Below are 21,896 nucleotides of genomic sequence, written 5' to 3' on the forward strand. Positions count from 1 at the left end.
TCTTGAGATGTTGCTTCAATATATCCACATAATTTTCTTTTGTCATAATGCCATCTATTTTGTGAAGTACATCAGTCCCTCCTGCAGTAAAAGCACCCTCACAACATGATGCTGCCACCCCTGTGCTTCACGGTGGGGATGTTATTCTTCGGCTTGCAAGCCTCCCCATTTTACCTCCAAACATAACGAGGGGCATTATGGCCAAACAGTCCTATTTTTGTTTCATCAGACCAGAGGACATTGCTCCAAAAAGTACAAGCTTTGTCCCCATGTGCAGTTGAAAACGGTAGTCTGGCTTTTTTTAATGGCAGTTTTGGAGCAGTGGCTTCTTCCTTGCTGAGCGACCTTTCATGTTATGTCGATATAGGATATAGATACTGTGTATATAGATACTTTTGTACATGTTTCCTCTAGCATCTTCAAAATGTCCTTTGCTGTTGATCTGGGATTGATTTGCACTTTTCACACCAAAGTGCATTCATCTCTAGGAGACAGAACGCGTCTCCTTCCTGAGCGGTATGACGGCTGCGTGGTCCCATGGTGTTTATACCTGCGTACTGTTGTCTGTACAGATGAACGTGGTACCTTCAGGATGAACCATACTTGTGGAGGTCTACAATTTTTTTTCTGAGGTCTTGGCTGATTTCTTTTTATTTTCCTATGATGTCAAAAAGAGGCACTGCGTTTGAAGGTAGGCCTTGAAATACATCCACAAGTTCATCTCCAATTGACTCAAATTTAGTCAATTAGCCTATCAGAAGCTTCTAAAGCCATTTTTTTTCTGAGCTGTTTAAAGGCACAGTCAACTTAGTGTATGTACACTTCTGAACCACTGGAATTGTGATACAGTGAATTATAAGTGAAATAATCTGTCTGTAAACAATTGTTGGAAAAATGACTTGTGTCATGCACAAAGTAGATGTCCTAACAGACATGCCAAAACTATAGTTTGTTAACAAGAAATTTGTGGAGTGGTTGAAAAACGAGTTTTAATGACTCCAACCTAAGTGTATGTAAACTTCCGACTCTAACTGTATATACATGAAGGCAGGGTAAAGTGACTAGTCATCAGGATAGATAATAATATGAGTAAAATAAAGAACAGAGCAGCAGCAGCAGCAAAGGACGTTTATGGAAAGTGTGTGTGTGTGTGTGAGAGTGTGTGTGTGTAATGTGTTATGTCGGTCTGCGTGTGTGTGTTATGTGTTTATGTGCGCATGTCGTGCATGTGAATGTGTTGGTTTTGTTTAGGAGTGCCAATGTAGTGTGTGTGTATATATAGTCTAGTGAGTGTGTATATGGTTTGCACATATAGTCTAGTGCGTGTGTGTAGGGTTAGTGCAAAATAGAGTCAGTGCAGATAGCTAGGGCACCATTCATTGAATATTTAGCAGTCTGGAAATTTAGCAGTTTGATGACTTGGGGGTAGAAGCTGTCTCAGAGTCTGTTGGTCCGAGAGCCGATGCTCCGGTACCGTTTGCCAGATGGTAGCAGAGTGAACAGTCTATGGCTTGAGTGGTTGGAGTCTGATATAGAGGTCTTGGATGGCAGGGACCTTGGCCACAGTGATGTACTGGGCTGTCCACATTTGCCATACTATGTGGTGTTGCAGCCAGTCGAGATGCTCTCGATGGTGCAGTTGTAGAACTTTTTGAGGATCCGAGGGCCCATGCCAAATCTTTTCAACCTCCCGAGGGGGAAGAGGTGCTGCCGTGCTCTCTTCATGACTGTGCAGGTGTGTGTGGACCATGTTAGGTAATTAGTGATGTGGTCACCAAGGAACTTGAAGCTCTCAACCTAATCCACAACGGATCTATAGAGAGAGAATTTGAATGCACCTGAAACAGCTGAGTGTGAGATGTAATAGGTTTGGCAAACAGCACTCACCTGGCAAGAAGTTGGTGAGGAACTCATAGTACTGTCTAACGGTGGAGTCTCCGTACATGTACACCACCTTGCCCTTCAAACACTGAGTAATGGCAGTTGGATCATTAAACTGGCGCATCACGACATCACCCAGGGACTGCCATGAACCTTGGAAGTAATACCCAGTGGGAGTGGTCCTGACAGGCGCTGGCTTTGCATGGTTGCTTTCCACCTCTGGTTTGTCTGAAATAAGAGAGGAAACATGATGCACCAGCTACCATCACTTTATCCGATTTGTCTTCACACTGCAACAATTTTTTTCCTACCTTTCTTCTTAGGCAGCACAGTGACACTGGCAGACCCCTTAGCCCGAATACATGTTTTGAGATTTACGCCACTGAAAAAAGTAAAATAATAATTTGAAATGTTCAAATGCAAGCAATAACAATCACCTGAACAACATTCTGTAATTGTATATTGGAGAAAAGGCTGCGTAGATCTAAGGTAAAACATACGCTCATTGCCACACACTATTTTTTACCCCACTCTAACCTCTGGAAGAGCAGTGCTTCTTTGTCGGTTATCAGATCTTTCTGGTAGCCTGCCTTGAAGTGGTTGATCCGTGTGTCACAGCTCAGCAGCTGCTTAGGCTTGTAGCAGTACCAGGGTTCACCCGTGTGGGGGTCTGTGTAATTGCACAGCGGCTCCTGGTTGGTCGGCAGACAAAGGTTACACATTGTGGTCTCAGACAGTAATCCATATTTGAACAGGCTCTTGTAAAGCACCCGGTTGGGCCGTTCTTCACGCAAGTTTCGTAGAACAGCAACTGCCTCACTAGGATGAACTAGTGTCACCTTCACTTGTACAGACCCCTCCCACAGTAACAGGAAAATGGCAGAGTAGGTCCCATTCTGGTGGTCCAACACCTGTCCTGCAACGCCCGCCCCCAGCTCTGGGGAGTGCAGCCTAGCCAGCAAGAAGTCCCCACCATGGCTCTTGGGATGTCCCCGGAAATCTTTCATTAGGACCAGAGACTCCAGCTGGTCCCCCACGTGCCACTCTCTCCCACCCACTGCTGGCAGCACTGTAAAATGGCTGTTCGCAGGGTCACTGGTCTGTTCCAGGGGTATGGGCTGGGGCTGGGGCGGAGGCTCTGGCCAGGCAATGGACTCCAGGAGGTATTGCTCCTCCAGAGCTTCCTCAGGTGTGCGCTCCTGGCCCTGGCTCAGATGGTTACAGCTTTGATTGTGGTCCAGGGGAGTAGGGCCCTCTGAGTGGTTGCTGCATAGTTCCCAGATGCATAGGTCTAACTTCCACTGTGGATGAGAGTAGAGGTCACTGAGGGGAAGAAGGTCGTAGAGTAACACAGGTAGATTGTGATGGAAGTAAGCTTGGACTTGTACTGGGGGAAGATCACTTTCCTCCTCACCTCTAGAATGCTGATGTTGCGGAACAGGAAGAAGACGCCTGACAGGGTCAGCAGGAGGAAGATGCAGACATATTTGGACAGGCACTTCCACATGGCCCCAGTCTCCAGTACCCTTTATATGGACACATAGAAGCTGGTAATTGTTAACATGCTTCTCCAATGACCTTATCTGTATTTGATATCCCAAAACGCGGTGGGCGTTTATCAGACCTTGACAAGACCCCATACAAATTCATGTTGATCTGGGCGAGGCACACCAGATTAAGAATTTCATCTTAATTTCATATTTTCCCACGTGACTATTGCTTTACCCATTTCGAAAGAAAGCAAGCAGGAAAAAAATTGATCTTCTTGTAAAAAAAATACTATAACAACCTAGCCTCACCACAAAAAATAACTTTTATTGACTAATAAACCATGAAATTAAACCATGACTGTCCATGATTACAATATTTATTTAAAGCTCCCATTAGGCTAATGTCTCCTCTACTCAACTTGATTGCAGATTCTGCAGCAATGACAGCTATGGATCAGGTGACAAAAGCATTTGTTTTGATTGACTGTTGCTTACAACTAGTTTCACAAAGTAGACGTTTTTGCAACTGGATGCCACCAAGTTGCAGAGTAATTACTTATCAGTTGCTTGGGGTGTTACATGAAGCAATCCGAATACAACATAGTTGCAAGCAACTCAATTTGCAGGAAAGCTGTAACAAATCAGATCATACACCGGTTAAACTAGCCGATTAAACCTTTTTTTTCTCCTACAATACTATCTTGTGATTTCAAAAGACTCTGGCTGCTGGTGGGGGAGGCGGAAGGTGTCCCAGGAAAATAATACTTGTGACGCCACATGGCAAGAGTCGAGAACACAGGTAAGCACCATTTTACAGTCCATTGAGAAAGAAGCACATAGACCTGGAAGATGACACAGATTACATGGACATAGCCATGGCACACGTCTGTAGCCATGAAGTGCTTTGAGAGGCTGGTCATGGCTAACATCAACACCATCATCCCAGAAACCCTAGACCCACTCCAATTCACATACCGCCCCAACATATCCACAGATGACGCAATCTCTATTGCACTCCACACTGCCCTTTCCCACCTGGACAAAAGGAGCACCTACGTGAGAATGCTGTTCATTGACTACAGCTCAGCGTTCAACACCATAGTGCCCTCAAAGCTCATCACTAAGCTAAAGACCCTGGGACTAAACACCTCCCTCTGCAACTGGATCCTGGATTTCCTGACGGGCCATCCCAGGTGGTAAGGGTAGGCAACAACACATCTGACCCGCTGATCCTCAAAACAGAGGCCCCTCAGGGTTGCATGCTTAGTCCCCTCGTGTACTCCCTGTTCACCCACGACTATGGAGGCCAAGCATGACTCCAACACCTTCATTAAGATAGCAGACGACACAACGGTGGTAGGCCTGAACAACAACGATGGCAGTGTGGTGCCAGAACAACAACCTCTCCCTCAATGTGATCAAGACAAAGGAGATGATCGTGGACTACAGGAAAAGGAGGGCCGAGCACACCCCCATTCACATGCATTAGTGCAGCAGGACAGGGGCTTCAAGTTCCTTGGTGTCCACATCACCAACAAACTATCACCAACCAAGACAGTTGTGAAGGGGGCACGACAATGCCTATTGCCCCTCAGGACACCTGAAAAGATTTGGCATGGGTCCTCAGATCCTCAAAAACCTCTACAGCTGCACCATCGAGAGCGTCCTGACTGGATGCATCACCACCTGGTATGGCAACAGCTCAGCATCCGACCGCAAGGCATTACAGAGGGAAGTGCATATGGCCAAGTACATCACTGGGGCCAAGCTTCCTGCCACCCAGGACCTCTATACAAGGCAGTGTCAGAGGAAGGCCCTACAAATTGTCAAAGACTCCAGCCACCCTTGTCATAGACTGTTCTCTCTGCTACCGCACGGAAAGCAGTATCAGAGTGCCAAGTCTAGGTCCAAAAGGCTCCTTAACATCTTCTACCCCCTGCTGAACAGTTAATAAAATTTGGTACAAATTGTGCCTTAAGTTCTAGACTTCAGCTGAATCTGGTAATGAATGGTGTGGATGTTGAGCAAGTTGAGGAGACACTTGGCGTTACCTTAGATTGAAACTGTCATGGTAAAAACATAGATTCAATGGTTGTGACACCACACTCCAAAAAGCAAGTTCTGCAGGCTCTAGTTTTGTCTAATCTTGATTATTGTCCAGTCGTGTGGTCCAGTGCTGCAACGAATGACCTAGTTAATCTGCAGCTGGCCCAGAACAGAGCGACACATTTAGCTCTTCCTTGTAATCAGATAGCTGATATAAATGCTATACGTGCCAGTCTCTCTTGGCTAAGAGTTGAGGAGAGACTGACTGCATCACTTCTTATTTTTATAAGAAACAATGTGTTGAAAATCCCAAATGGTTTTCGTAGTCAACTTACACACAGCTCTGACACACACACTTATCCCACCAGACATGCCACCAGGGGTCTTTTCACAGTTCCAAAGTCCAGAACAAATTCAAGAAAGCGTACAGTATTATATAGAGCCCTTATTGCATGGAACTTTCTTCCATCTCATGTTGCTCAAATAAACAGCAAACCTGGTTTCAAATGTCACCTCACGGCACAATGCTTCTCCCCTATTTGTCCTAGATAGTTTGTGTGTATGCATTAATATGTAGGCGACGTGTGCCTTTTGAAAAAATGTATGTAGTTCTGTCCTTGAGCTGTTCTTGTCTATTGATGTTCTGCATTATGTCATGTTTCATGTTTTGTGTGGACCCCAGGAAGAGTAGCTGCTGCTTTTGCAACAGCTAATGGGGATCCTAATAAAATACCCGGCTTATTTGCATTGACCCCCCATTTTTTTTACACTGCTGTGACTCACTGTTCATTACCTATGCATAGTCACTTTACCCCTACCTACATGTACATATAACCTCAATTTCTTTGACTAACCTGTACCCCTTCACATTGACTCGGTACCGGTACCCCCTGTATATAGCCTTGCTATTGCTATTTTATTGGGTTACTTTCTTACTTTAGTTTATTTACAAAATATTTTCTTAACTCTTATTTTTCTTAATTGTGTTCTTGGTAAAATCAAATCAAATTTTTATTTGTCACGTGCGCCGAATACAACAGGTGTAGACATTACAGTGAAATGCTTACTTACAGGCTCTAACCAAATGGGCAAAAAAGGTTTTAGATGAACAATAGGTAAGTAAAGAAATAAAACAACAGTAAAAAGACAGGCTATATATAGTAGCGAGGCTATAAAAATAGTGAGGCTACATACAGACACCGGTTAGCCAGGCTGATTGAGGTAGTATGTACATGTCAATATGATTAAAGTGACTATGCATATATGATGAACAGAGAGTAGCAGTAGCGTAAAAGAGGGGTTGGCGGGTGGTGGGTGGCGGGTGGCGGGACACAATGCAGATAGCCTGGTTAGTCAATGTGCGGGAGCACTGGTTGGTCAGCCCAATTGAGGTAATATGTACATGAATGTATAGTTAAAGTGACTATGCATATATGATAAACAGAGAGTAGCAGCAGCAGACTTGTAAGTAAGCATTTCATGGTATTCATTGTATTCGGTGCATGTGACAAATAATATTTGATTTGATTTATTCTCTCTTGAAATAGGAGTTACCTCATTCATTGAGTTTTTAGTCTTGGCCAGTGGTTCCCAAACTTTATAGCCCCGTACCCCTTCAAACATTCAACCTACAACTGCGTACCCCTCTAGCACCAGGGTCAGAGCACTCAAATGTTTTTTTGCCATCATTGTAAGCCTGCCACACACAAACACACACACACACACACACATTATACGATACATTTATTAAACATAAGAATGAGTGCGAGTTTGTCACAACCCGGCTCATGGGAAGTGACAAAGAGCTGTTATAGGACCAGGGCACAAATAATAATATAAAAAGAATCAATAATTTTGCTCTTTATTTTAGCCATCTTACATATAAAACCTTATTTGTTCATCAAAAATGGTGAATAACTCACCACAGGTTAATGAGGTGGGTGTGCTTGAAAGGATGCACATAACTCTGAAATGTTGGGTTGTCTTGGAGAAAGTCTTAAATCATTTCCCACACAGTCTGCGCATGTATTTCGTTTTCATGCTAGTGATGGCCGAGAATCCACTCTCACATGGTTGCAAAGGGGATCAGTGTCTTAACAGTGCGATTTGCCAAGGCAGGATATGAGCGCAGCCCTATCTAGAAGCCTGTCAGTGGCTTCTGATTAAATCAAATTTTCACATAACCGCTTGTTGCAATTTCGATGAGGCTCTCTTGTTCAGATATCGGTAAGTGGACTGGAGGCAGGGCATGAAAGAGATAACGAATCCAGTTGTTTGTGTCGTCCATTTTGGGAAAGTACCTGCGTAATTGCGCACCCAGCTCACTCAGGTGCTTCGCTATATATCACATTTGTCCGTAAGCTTGAGTTCATTTGCACACACAAAAAATCCTATAATGATGGAAAGACCTGTGAGTTGTCCTTGTTAATGCATACAGAGAAGAGCTCCAACTTCTTAATCATCGTCTCAATTTTGTCCCGCACATTGAATATAGTTGCAGAGAGTCCCAGTAATCCTAGATTTAGATCATTCAGGCGAGAAAAAACATCACCCAGATAGGCCAGTTGTGTGAGAAACTCGTCATCATGCAAGCGGTCAGACAAGTGAAAATTATGGTCAGTAAAGAAAACTTTAAGCTTGTCTCTAAATTTTAAAAAACGCGTCAATACTTTTCCCCTTGATAACCAGCACACTTCTGAATGTTGTAAAAGTCCGTTTGATGTCACAAAGCTGTCTAGTACTTTAAAAATAGCCTCTCCTGTTGTCCTGGTTTCCAGTGGTTTGCAGAAGAGAATGTCTTCCTTAATTGACCTCCCATAAATGTAACGGACATATACCAGGAGCTGTGCCAGGCCCGCCACGTCTGTTGACTCATCCAGCTGTAATGCATAGAATTCGCTGGCTTGTATGCGAAGCAGTAATTGTCTCAAAACATCTCCTGCCATGTCACTGATGCGTCGTGAAGCAGTGCTGTTTGATGAAGGCATGTAGTTTTACTTGCCTTTTCCCCCTGCATTGTCCCAGCCATATCTGGGGCAGCAGAAATAATTAAGTCCTCCGCAATAGTATGGCGCTTGCCTGTCCTAGCCACTCGGTAGCGCACCATAAGATGCTTCTAGCCCCTTCTTATTAATGGTATCGGTTGCATTTATACATACATGTCTTACTACTCGAAAGTAGTCTTAATTCTCGCCCAAAAAACTCCTGTTCTTTTTTTTCCAAATTGGCATGTTTCGTTTCTCAATGTCAGCGCAAGAGTGAAGGTTTCCTGTGAGAAAGTAACAGATAATGTGATTGGTCCCTTCCCTAACCAAGGCCCTTCTCCTCCGATTGCTCAGTTTGGCCGGGCAGCCAGCTCTCGGAAGAGTGTTGGTGGTTCCAAACTTCTTCCATTTAAGAATGATGGAGGCCGCTGTGTTCTTGGGGACCTTCAATGCTGCAGAAATGTTTTGGTAACCTTTTCCAGATCTTTGCCGCAGACAGAATCCTGTCTCGGAGCTCTATAGACAATTCCTTCGACCTGATGGCTTGGTTTTTGCTCTGACATGCACTGTCAACTCTGCGACCTTATATTGACAGCTGTGTGCCTTTCCAAATCATGTCCAATAAATTGAATTTACCATTGGTGGACTCTAATCAAGTTGTAGAAACATCAATGATGGTCAGTGGAAACAGGATGCACCTGAGCTCAATTTCGAATCTCATAGCAAAGGGTCTGAATACTTACGTAAATTATGCATTTCTGCTTTTTAATTTTTTTATTTATTTCTAAAACCTGTTTTTGCTTTATCATTATGGGGTATTGTGTGTAGATTTATTCGTATTTTTTTGCATTCAATGCATTTTAGAATAAGGCTGTAATGTAAGTGGAGAAAAAAGTCAAGGGGTCTGAATACTTTCCAAATGCACTATACATTATCATTGGGTAGGATAGGCAGCTAGGGTCAATTTGAGCCCAACCCTTCATGTTTCATGTTGAAATCATCTCACAATTAACATTATTGAGCAACACAATCCATTTTGAGAAATGTTGGTATAATTTGGACACGAAACATGCTAATTTGTGGGATACTGATTTACATTGAATTTTGGGCACACACAGATAATAAGAAGTTAACATTTGGAGATAGTGGTTTGTTTGTAATTTGGGTGACATTTTCCCTTTAAAGAGGCTATACATACCAGTTACACTATACATCATTTTTGGTTATTGAACAGATATTTCACAGCCGTTTAAATTGCACAATGATTCTCTACACTATACTTGTTTTGTGACAAACTGAATCCACGCAAACCGTTAACAATCCATACAACTAGGAAATGGCTGAGCAGCCTTCCATTTATATTTCTTGAAATCAACTTGTAATGTACCATGTGTAGTCTGTTACCTGATTTAGCCAAAGAATCCTTCTCGCGAAGACGGACCAAAAGAACGCTACCGACTGACTGGGTCGTCTGCTGCAATCTTTTACTTGTTGAATTTAAATACTAATGCAGAAATGTAATAGTAGAACAACCGAACGGTGTTGATTGGAAGGTGGAAAGGCGCAATCATATCCAATGAGGGTACTCGTTAAAAGTGTGAGAGCAGGTCTCTAGACTTGAATGTAAAGATGAAACTACCTGTTGATTTGGCTGTCGCCAGACTGGGCGGAGTACACACTACTGTTTTGTTTTACCTGCGATCAAATCAAATTTCATTGGTCACATGCACATATTTAGCACATGCTATTGTGGGTGTAGTGAAATGCTTGCCTTCAGAGCACTTCCAGGTAACGACATCACGGTCTTGTTTTTACATCCTACACGCCTCTAAGGCCACAGTGTTTACAGAACATTTTGTGCTGTGTGATTAGAACATATCTGATCTAGAGAAGACGAATTAGACATTTCTATCTGCTTCTGTGCTGAATGATATTCTCCCTGTTTGCAAAAAAACTTGTAAAGAAGATTGAATTGACTTTATGAACGACTGCTCTCCTTTTTGGTTCACCTGGAAATTCCTGTTACACTCATGGATTTCAGTTAGTACTGACTGCCATATGAGTGTAATTAAAACGAACTTGTTGGCTTTTTTGAGGTAGTGACTGTATGGGCATTTTCTGAAACAATCTGGAAGATTTTCTGCTATTAAATGTTAATTTCATCTAGTGATATACAGCTAACCCATTTATTATTGAAGAATAACTTCTAATGCACTGTGAGCATAACCCAAAATACGGTTCTGTCATGAGAACATCTATTCGGTTGACATCACATTTCATTGAACATAACATGTGAATGATAGTTTAGTATTGTCGTTTAGGCTCTGCTCCTGGAGGTGGTCCCAACATTAGGAAGGTGCTCAGCTAATCAAACTCAGCTTGCCAAATTATAACAGGGTTTTTTTTCTGGATAAAAAGTCCCCCATGTCGTCGGTGTAGATACATTTTAGAATTTTAAAGCTAATTTCCTGCAATTCTACACATTTTGACATGGAGCTGAGAGAAAATGTTGAAGTTTTAAAGCACATTTCTTGCAGTTACGTACATTTTGCCATGGTTAACACTGTGTTCTTTTGCTCTAACATATATACATTTCAAAACCAATACTGCTCAATTCATTGTTTTGGGGAATTTTCAATTCGCCCTGTCTGTCTTTTATTTTGGTGATTGTTAGTCCTCAGATTATTTATTTAAACATATTGGTCCATTATAGTTTGTACTATCCTATATCTAGTTTAGGTCGATGAGTTTGAGTTTACAGTGAAAGTGGTGTATTTCCATCTCGGCCTGAAAAAAATGCTTAGGTGGCCCACCCAAGGATTACAAGTGCAGAACTATCCCTGTACAGGTAGGGAGCAGAGCTTCCTGCTATCCCCGGATAGGCAGAGGAGTAGACACAAAAGCAGATGGAGACTACTGTGGTGGGCAGCAATGCGAAGGATAATATTTGCTGAACATCATTCCTGGTCCAACTGAATGAAGAACCATTATGTGTGTTGTTCTATGTTGTACAGTGCCTAGTTTCTTCTTGAGGGCAACCAGTGTTAGTGCAATCCCCACAATCCACAGCACACAGGTAGTGAAAGCAAACAGGTATAGAGTTTTGTTTAAGTCGTTTGGGTTGGTGATTGTCTGGTTGTAGCTCCCGTTGGTGATGGTTTGGTTGTAAGCTTGTTTTGGGAAATTAATTGAGCTTTGTCGTGAATTTCCATGAAAAACAAAAGCTGAACAGTCCTTTTAGCCAATTATCACAGGAATGTAGTAGTCGGTGTTTGGAATAAAAATACATGTATAATCAGATACATGTTGTGAATGTTATGACACAAGTAGGAGAAAGACATGGCCCTTTTCCGTCACATTAGAAATGCTTCCTTCCTTCCTGGTTGATATTTCCAATCACATACAAATCTGTGATTATCTTAACAAAAACATACATTTAAAAAGTAGTTCAAAAAGGTCCACGTGTGTCTGAATTAGGGATCTCACACACCAGTTATGATCCAGCAGGTCAGAACGATCACACACACCCCCATGAAGCAGCAGTTTTGGTCCTCTGCAGGAAGGCAATCAGAACCAGTAATATCAGGACCAGAGGCAAACATCCGATCACTAATCGGTAGCTACTGTAGGGATAAAGGGCTGGACGGGGCTGTCATCGAAATACAAACCACCAAGAGATAGAGAGGTGAAGGAAGTTTAGGAGAGTCGCTGTTGCATTATGGCGATGCATATTGTTTTTTGTGTATTTCATTTGGAAGTAACTTATCTATGATAATGTGGATCAAGGGGATAATTACACTGATACTAATAATGATAACACGTCTAATCATTATAATGATCATTTCTGGGGGAAAACATGACAAGGCTTATGTTACAGGCTTTTCTATTTCTAGTTTTTCTATTTCTATTTCGAGGTTGGACTTCAGCACGTTGGACGCACAGACTGGTGTCACCTCGTTAGTCAGTGTGTGTTACACCTGTGCTGGCTTGTCATCTTGTTAGTCAGAAAGTGTATCACCTGTGCTGGCACAGGTAATTTTTAAGAGCAGCTGACCCAGTGGGCTTGGGAGATGTGGAGGGTTAACACCTTTAGTTGGTGCAACCTATTTTTTTTTTTTATGTCTTCCTGCCTTTTAAGTTTTATTTAGTTTGCCTCTTCTTGGGCAAATTTAGTGGGTGCTTATTATGGTGGGTGTCTTAGGGCCCAGTTATTGCTAGGCATCTTTCAGTAATTGTTTTCTTTCCCCATGAGTGTTTTACAGAACCCCACCAGTTTTGTTTTGATTTAACTGTTTGTTAGTTCCCCCTTGGTGTTCACGTGCCACTTCTGGGCAAGATGATAGGCCCAGTATCTCAAATTGTCTTCCAGTTACACTTCGACAAGAGATACTGAGGTTGACTCACGATGGTAATATGGTAGGTCAACAAGACATATGTTCGTATTTTGCGTAACTAATTTTGTCCTAGTCTGAAACAGAATGTTGAAAGGAAGCTTTTGAGACGACAAAGACCCTTTTAGTCTCCGCAGGAGATGTTGAGCAACCTGTGGGGTACTTTTCAAAGGAACTGTACTTGACTATCGAAGGAAACGATCGCTTTGTACTGGCTCTTTAGCACTGAGGTTCATGCATCGGCCTCTACCCCTCTGCCTCTACCCCTCTGGCGATCATAACCCTCTCGTTTTCCTGCAAAAGACTAGCTCCAATAATTGCTGACTCCTTCGTTGGAGTCTCATATTGCAGGAGTTTCCCTTTGAAATCAGACATGTCCTTGGTAGGGACAACTTGGTTGATGATTGTCTTTTCAAGGGTGGGCTTTGTTTAGTCAGAGTGTCGCCCTTGCACACATTTTGTTTGCCTGCATGTTTTGCCCTATGTGAGATTAGTTGGCACTCCCTATTTTGATTTGTAAGAACATTCTGATCTTTTCTTTTTTTTGTTTTGGTTTGCTTCATGTCTTAAGTTTGGTGTGGGTTTTGTTTGCCTCTTGGGCAACTTTAGAGTGTGCTCATTCTGGGTGTCTTTTAGGGCCCAGTTGTTGCTAGTCAAATTTCAGTGGACATCCCCATGAGTGTCTTTCAAAACCACTCCTAGAACACCACCTGTTTTGTTTTAGTGACTATTTTTTTAGTTCCCCCTTCTGTTTGAGGACAATTTAGTTTTTTTTGCTGGGGAACGTAACAGCTTATTAGCATTTTGGTAACACTTTTTACAGCATCCAAGTATGTTTTTATACTGGTTAGTGTGCATATTTTGACAAACTCCTTCCCAAAAATAATCCTCAAATCATGTTCACAAGATTCATTGAGTTGAAATAGTGTGAAACTGAAACAAAGGCAATAATGTCTGCATAAGACAATGTAATCTGTCCTAAAATACAAACTAGATATGAACGTAACCTGATATTTTACTCACTGACAACAAGCAAAAGCTAGGCTAACATACTGTAGCAATTAAGCTAGTGCTGTCCATCTAGTCCACGACGTAAACATACACATCCAAATTCCAGAAATAATGCTCTGAAACGAAAGACGCATGCAAAAGGAATGCAAATACTCACTGACAAAGCTTCCTATGGCATACAACGTAAAGGATGGATGAATATTGTTGGCAGACAACTGAAACAGAGCACTCTACATGAGGCAACAATAACAAACTTCCTAACAGGTCACACGATGGGTAATTTTCTAGCTTTACATACATATTCAGACCCTTTGCTATGAGACTTGAAATTGAGCTCGAGTGCATCCCCAGGTGCATCCTGTTTCCATTGATCATCCTCATGTTTCTACAACTTGATTGGAGTCCACCTGTCTTAAATACAATTGATTGGACATGATTTGGAAAGGCACACACCGGTTATAAGGTCCCACAGTTGGGGGTCTCCCGAGTAGTGCAGTGGTCTAAGCAGGGATATCCTTTTCCCATTGCGCACTAGCGACTCCTGTGGCGGGCCGGGCGCAGTGCACGCTGATACGGTTGCAAAGTGTACAGTGTTTCCTCGTACACATTGGCCTCCATCATTCTTAAACAGAAGAAGTTTGGAACCACCAAGACTCTTCCCTAGAGCTAGCCAAACTGAGCAATCGGTGGAGAAGGACCTTAGTCAGGGAGGTGACCAAGAACCCGATGGTCACTTTAACAGAGCTCCAGAGTTTCTCTGTGGAAATGGGAGAAACTACTAAAATGACAGTGCCTTCAAAGTATTCACAGCTCAACATTTTGTTGTGTTATAGCCTGAATTTAAAACAAATTAAATGTAAATGTTTTGTCACTGGCATACACAGTACCCCATAATGTCAAGGGGGAATTCTTACAAATTACATATGAAAAGCTGAAATGTCTTGAGTCAATAAGTGTTCAACATATTTGTTACGGCAAGCCTAAATAAGTTTTAAAAAAAATGTGCTTAACAAGTCACATAATACCTTGCATGGACTCTGTGTGCATGACTACCTCATCTCTGTACCCCACACATACAAATATCTGTAAGGTCCTTCAGTCGAGCAGTGAATTTCAAACACAGATTCAACCACAACGACAAGGGAGGTTTTCCAATGCCTCACAAAGGAGCGCACCTATTGGTAGATGGCCAAACATTTAAAAAGCAGACATTGAATATCCCTTTGAGCATGGTGAAGATATTAATTAAACTTTGGATGGTGTATCAATACACCCAGTCACGACAAAGATACAGTCGCCCTTCCTAACGCAGTTGCCGGAGAGGAAGGAAACCCCTCAGGGATTTCCCCATTAGGTCAATGGTGATATTAAAACAGAGTTTAATGGCTGTGATAATAGAACACTGAAGATGGATCAACAACATTGTGGTTACTCCACAATACTATGTTGACAGAGTGCAATAAGGCCCTAAAATAATACTCCCTCCAAAGAGTTTCTATGGGGTTGAGATCTGGAGACTGTCTAGGCCACTCCAGGACCTTGAAATGGTTCTTACGAAGCCACTCCTTTGTTGCCCGGGCGGTGTGTTTGGGATCATTGTCATACTGAAAGACCCAGCCACGTTTCATCTTCAATGCCCTTGCTGATGGAAAGAGGTTTTAACTCAAAATCTCACGATACATGGCCCCATTCATTCTTTCCTTTACACGGATCAGTCGTCCTGGTCCCTTTGCAGAAAAACAGCCCTAAAGCATGATGTTTCCACCCCCATGCTTCACAGTAGGTATGGTGTTCTTTGGATGCAACTCAGCATTCTTAGTCCTCCAAACACGACGAGTTGAGTTTTTACCAAAAAGTTCTATTTTGGTTTCATCTGACCATATGACATTCTCCCAATCTTCTTCTGGATCATCCAAATGCTCTCTAGCAAACTTCAGACAGGCCTGGACATGTACTGGCTTAAGCAGGGGGACACGTCTGGCTCTGCAGGATTTGAGTCCCTGGCGGCGTAGTGTGTTACTGATGGTAAGCTTTGTTACTTTGGTCCCAGCTCTCTGCAGGTCATTCACGAGGTCCCCCCGTGTGATTCTGGGATTTTTGCTCATCGTTCCTGTGATCATTTTGACCCCACGGGGTGAGATCTTGCGTGGAGCCCCAGATCGAGGGAGATTATCAGTGGTCTTGTATGTCTTCCATTTCCTAATAATTGCTCCCACAGTTGATTTATTCAAACCAAGCTGCTTACCTATTGCAGATTCAGTCTTCCCAGCCTGGTGCAGGTCTACAATTTTGTTTCTGGTGTCCTTTGACAGCTCTTTGGTCTTGGCCATAGTGGAGTTTGGAGTGTGACTGTTTGAGGTTGTGGACAGGTGTCTTTTATACTGATAACATGTTCAAACAGGTGCCATTAATACAGGTAACGAGTGGAGGACAGAGGAGCCTCTTAAAGAAGAAGTTACAGGTCTGTGAGAGCCAGAAATCTTGCTTGTTTGTAGGTGACCAAATACTTATTTTCCACCATAATTTGCAAATAAATTCATAAAAAATCCTACAATGTGATTTTCTGGATTTCTTTTCTCATTTTGTCTGTCATAGTTGAAGTGTATCTATGTTGAGAATTACAGACCTCTCTCATCTTTTTAAGTGGGAGAACTTGCACAATTGGTGGCTGACTAAATACTTTTTTGCCCCACTGTAAATGTAAAGGTAATTTCCGATTTAGCTGACATAGGTCGTGTTTACTGTGAATGCAGTCGCCGCGAAAGCGGGAACTGCATCGCAGTGCTTGAGGTGTCACTACAGACCCGGGCTCCTGATTGACATGTACTATGGTGCATTGAGTTGGTTTAGTGGTTAATACTCTGTTAGATTTAGAAGTGTGGGGTCTTTTTATTTGGTTTTAGTGAGTATTTCACGGGTTAGAAATGATGTTGTACACAAATGAAAGTTTATATTGTCAGAGTTTTGGTGGCACATATGGCCCTCTACGGCCTCTAGGTCACCAGGCCGTTCGTTATGGCACTGTCACCATCATTTACGCGCCTCATGACACTCACCTGGACTCCATCACCTCCTTGATTACCTGCCCTATATACATGTGTCACTCCCTTTGGTTCCTTCCCTAGGCATCATTGTTTCTGTTCCAGTGTCATGTCTGTGTGTTGTTTGTGTTTCTTGTCTTGTATTTAGTTCGTTTATTTATCAAAACACTCAGTCCCTGAACTTGCTTCCCGACTCTCAGCACACACGTTACACATATGTACATTCTGTTGATTAGAAGACATGTACTGAAAAACCCAATGTAAACCTGATACACAACATTTTGAAATATCTTTAAATGATGTCTGAGCTCCAGGAAAACAAACACTCACTTAATAGGGCTGACTGACCTCTGACCTCTGTTTTGACTTCCTAGTGAGGCCAGATCACCCTTACTAGGAAGACAAAATACATAGCCCATAAAAAAACGATCTAAAGACAACTAATTATAAAGTTGATCATTTATCAATAATGTGTGATTCAGACCACGAAAAGGACAGAGAGGAGACCTATCTCTAGTCTATTTTACCATTACTTTATTGGATACAATAATTTTTAATTCGATTTATTCTAATTTGTTTGTTTTTGCCCTGCTTCAATAATACATCTCATTAAATTGGGTCTGCACGATGGTTGGGATTTCTCCCTAAGGATTAGCCCTCTGACTCCCTGACCTGTAATGCCGCAGTGAGATCGTCAAGATGTTAGGGGAGTATAAGCCAATTTGAGTGGGGGTTTCAACTGTGTGTTGTTATTCTCTAAGACATTTGCCTTAGAAGTCCGGATTTCCTGAATTACAAGTGTCCTAACTAAACTGTCTGGTCTGTCCTCTCTCGAGGTTATTGCGAGGTGACCACAGATGGTATCTAGATGCATGGAAGATAATTCGGCAGATGAACAGTGTGAACCTCAACACCCCCTCTATCCGGCTGAAAATGGTGTTCAGTATCCTTCACCACTTCTACCGTGAGACCTGAGTCTGAGCCAGCACCTGTACACAGCAGTCGAAGCATTCAACTGCCTTTTCTCTCATGTTTTTTTCCTCTCAGGAGTACACATGGATGCATGTGGAGTGAGCATGGAGAGAGATCCAGTCCAAATGTCTCTCATGCTGCTGGAGTACTGGTAGGAAAATGGACAAAGACATAATGACCATAAAGGAAATGTGAGAGACATTATCAAGGGCCATCCACTTTGAACAAGGACAAACTGAAACACTATCTGAAGAAAAACATGAAGAAACACCAGGAAGGATGAGTGCCGGGGACCGAGGGGGGTGGTCACCCGTGCCATAATTGATTTAGGCTGGTCCGAAATGGTTTATTTGGGGTATCTGGTTGATTGTGGAGTTCTGCACACTGCATAATGTATAGTAATTTAGACTAAGAATCCATTGAAATACCAATCTGTCATTACCACAAGGGATGAGAAAAGTGAGGGTCTTAAATTAAAGTGATAGAACCAACGTGAAGCACGAAGGACTGTCATTCTAAATTTGGGTTGGATAATATTTCAATAATTATGATTTGAAAAGGCAAGGCTTCTAGAGTCAGAGCTGTGCCCTACAAATGTGAGGAGAGTAAGTCGCTCTGGATAAGAGCGTCTGCTAAATGACTTAAATGTAAATGTAAATGTGAGAGAGGCGTTGTACCGATTGTACCTTGGGCTAACCTTGCCCCAATCTCATTCTTAGCAAGGTTGGTGTGAAACTGTTATAACATGTATTCGCTTTCTCTTCCCTGTGAAATGTTATTAACAAGCTGTAAGGGGATCTGTGCATCTCTGGCTGATAAGATTTCAGCAGCTATCTTGTTTTCTCCTCCTCCAGAGGATGGTGAAACCGTTAGATGCCAACTCTGGATGAGCTCCCATTTCCCCTTGAAGATATGGACGATGAGTAATGATTGACTGCTGTTGTTTATTTTATTTTTTTTTACAATTTGAGATTAAGGTCATCTAAACACTTAACCTGTTTACATTATGTGGAACACTGAGCTGATGAGCAAGTTAAACAACTGGGTTTTGTATTTTGACTAGGTTGATGTCCCAAAGACAGTTTGTCACGCTGGTATAAATGATTCGGGAGACAGGAGCAGGAATGCGTAATCGTTTTTCTTTATTACGTCCCAAATTACGGCGTGCCGTGTAGAGGCATGGGGACGAAGACCAAACTAACACTTAACAAAATATTGTATTTGCTGCTTTTATCCATGCATTTTCAGAATTTGACCACTCGTCTTGCTTATCAGAATTATTGAGGTTCCATTAGCGAATGATCAATGATCAATGATTTGTCCTATACTAAAGGTTATTTAGAATACATGATTACAATAATATAAAGACAACATATGTAAACATCCATGTGTACAGAACAACCCTGTCCAGACATGTTTGGATAATATGTTGCGCCGTTCAGAGATGCAATTTGTATCCTACTCTTTAACTTAACCTGTTTATGTTTTTACTGAGGTAAAAAAGTGTCTCAAGTGTTCTTTTTATTTATACTGTGCAATAATTGTATTTTATACACATATCCAGATGTGGTGAACATTTTAGGGATGGGAGAGATTCACTGAATATTTATTTGAATGGCTGTGGACAGGTTGAGGTTATCGGGACAGTAGCCTATTGCGCCCAGTCTTAATTTGTTGGATAACAAAAGTAGGCTGTAATGATGAGAGTATAAAACTATTGTCTATAAAAGTGTGCTGTTTTCTGTCGATTTACACAGCTTGGGTCATAACGGGAGGTCCAAGGCAGTTTCGATTAATTTGCATACAGGTAGGGACCAGGAAATCTGGTCCAAATACGGACGAAGTGGGCAGAGAAGAGACATATATTTAATTAAGTGTAGACAACAAATCTCGATCAGATAGTGATCAAATCTTGATCGCGATGGCGACAACCATGTTTATGCAAGGTGTAATTGTGGCTTCTTTAACATACGTACAGTGGGGCAGAAAAGTATTTTGGCAGCCACCAATTGTGCAAGTTCTCCCACTTAAAAATACGAGATAGGCCTGTAATTTTCATCATAGGTACACTTCAACTATGACAGACAAAATGAGAAAAAAAATTATACGGGCTCGGGAGAGACGAAGGTCGAAAGCCATGGGTCCTCTGAAAATAAAATTCTCCGGCAACAGCTCTGGTAGATATTGCTGAAGTCAGCATGCCAATTTCACACTCCCTCAAAACTTGATACATCTGTGGCATTGTGTTGTGTGACAAAACTGCACATTTTAGAGTGGCCATTTATTGTCCCCAGCACAATGATCATGCTGTTTAATTAGTTTTTTGATATGCCACACCTGTCAGGTGGATGGATTATCTTGGGAAAGAAGAAATTGTCACTAATAGGTATTGTAAACAAATGTGTATGCAAAATTTGAGAGAAATAAGCTTTTTGGGTCTTTTTTTGGGTCTTATATATCCGCTCATGAAACATGAGACCAACACTTTACATGTTGGGTATATATTTTTGTTCAGCATACATTGAAAATTGTACATTGTCTCCTTAAAAATGTCAGGTTTGTAATGATGACATACAAGAGACCTGTCATGCATTCATTGCTATGATCATTGATCTCCTGAAGAAGCCATCCCGTTTCCTTTCTTTCTGTGCCCTGAAATGTTTGGATGTATTTGTAAAGTTACAAGGTTGTTAGCTAGCTAGCCAATGACGTAACATGACTGAACAAAGTGTTGTTTATGTGGTTTATGAATGTAAAATGCGGTCCTGGAGATTCACTAGAGGAAGAAAAATGATCTTACTCATATTACCAGAGAAACATTGTTGACCTGGTTGGGTGAGAAGCAGGCCGTTTCTGCTGTAGTAGTGGTGCAACCATGACGCCAACAAATCTGCATACCCTTGTTTCTGTAGGGCACTTGGACACAACCTTATCATTAAAACGAAACCTTATCATTAAAACTTTTGAATAATTTTGTACGCCCAATTTTTCAGTTTTTGATTTGTTAAAAAAGTTTGAAATATCCAATAAATGTTGTTCCACTTCATGATTGTGTCCCACTTGTTGTTGATTCTTCACAAAAAAATACAGTTTTATATCTTTATGTTTGAAGCCTGAAATGTGGCAAAAGGTCGCAAAGTTCAAGGGGGCCGAATACTTTCGCAAGGCACTGTATAAGCTCAAATTGAAATGCTTACATTAAAATGTAATGAGTATCACACGAGTGAAAAGAGGATGGAATGTAAGGGATATGTTAATGTTTGTACTGTTCTATAAACCAATTTCTGTGTTCATGCAAGTGGTTGACTGAACAAATCCTTCTCAGTAGCTGCAATTTTGCAGAATGCCCAGACCTTGTTTTGAGAACAAACAAAAGACATCTCAGTTTCAAGATCCCAGCTTAGAGGAGAAGCTTCGTGAGGTGTTGGTCTGTCACATGTTATGAAACTGTTTTGGTCGGTCACATGAATGAAACAAAACGGCATTGATTAATTAATTATTCTAAATCATGCAAATATATCTTGTCTGTGTATAGCCATATATAAGACAACTGCTGGTTTTGCCCAGGCAGAGCTCCTGATTGACATGTGTACTATGATGCATTGAGTTGGTTGGAACCTCTCCAGCGCGCTGACAAATAAACAATGAAAGTGTCCCTGTGTAAGAATTTTCACGACAACACGCTTAAATGTCTTACTCACGTCGGCCACAGAGAACGAGAGCCCACAGTCTTCGGGAGTGGGTCGCATTGTTGGCACTGTGTTAAACTCAAAGTAGGCGAAGAAGGTGTTTAGCTTGTCTGGGAGCAAGACATCAGTGTCCGCTACGTAGCTGGTTTTCCCTTTGCAGTCCGTGATTGTCTGGAGTCCCTGCCACATTCGTTTCATGTCTGAGCCGCTGAATTGCGACTCCACTTTGTCTCACAGACAGTGTGGTGAAGAAGGTGCAACAGCGCCTCTTCAACCTCTGGAGGCTGAAGAAATTCGGCTTGGCCCCTGAGACCCTCAAACTTTTACAGATGCACCATTGATAGCATCCTGTATGGCTGTATCACCGCCTGGTATGGCAACTGCACTGCCC

At 42.0% G+C, this 21,896-nt stretch overlaps 1 protein-coding gene across 6 annotated transcripts in view; it reads right to left on the minus strand.

Annotated features, from left to right (window-relative positions):
* The window catches only part of LOC118368720 (NXPE family member 3-like), a 34,040-nt gene that overhangs the window by 4,877 nt on the left and 7,267 nt on the right, over nt 1-21,896 (minus strand). For 3 of the 6 annotated variants that reach the window (XM_035753050.2, XM_035753051.2, XM_035753048.2), the window contains exons 2-5: nt 3,296-3,407; nt 2,419-3,182; nt 2,193-2,263; nt 1,888-2,109 (exon numbers count right to left, since the gene is read on the minus strand). In XM_035753050.2, the coding sequence (XP_035608943.2) occupies nt 1,888-2,109; nt 2,193-2,263; nt 2,419-3,182; nt 3,296-3,407 (1,169 nt within the window). Of the gene's footprint in view, nt 1-1,887; nt 2,110-2,192; nt 2,264-2,418; nt 3,183-3,295; nt 3,429-9,805; nt 10,075-13,960; nt 14,127-21,896 lie in introns of those variants that run through there. The other 3 variants (XM_035753049.2, XM_035753053.2, XM_035753052.2) reach the window with 3 other exon arrangements.

This window comes from Oncorhynchus keta, chromosome 35 (assembly GCF_023373465.1).
Source record: "Oncorhynchus keta strain PuntledgeMale-10-30-2019 chromosome 35, Oket_V2, whole genome shotgun sequence".
In the NCBI taxonomy this organism is placed as follows: Eukaryota; Metazoa; Chordata; class Actinopteri; order Salmoniformes; family Salmonidae; genus Oncorhynchus; species Oncorhynchus keta.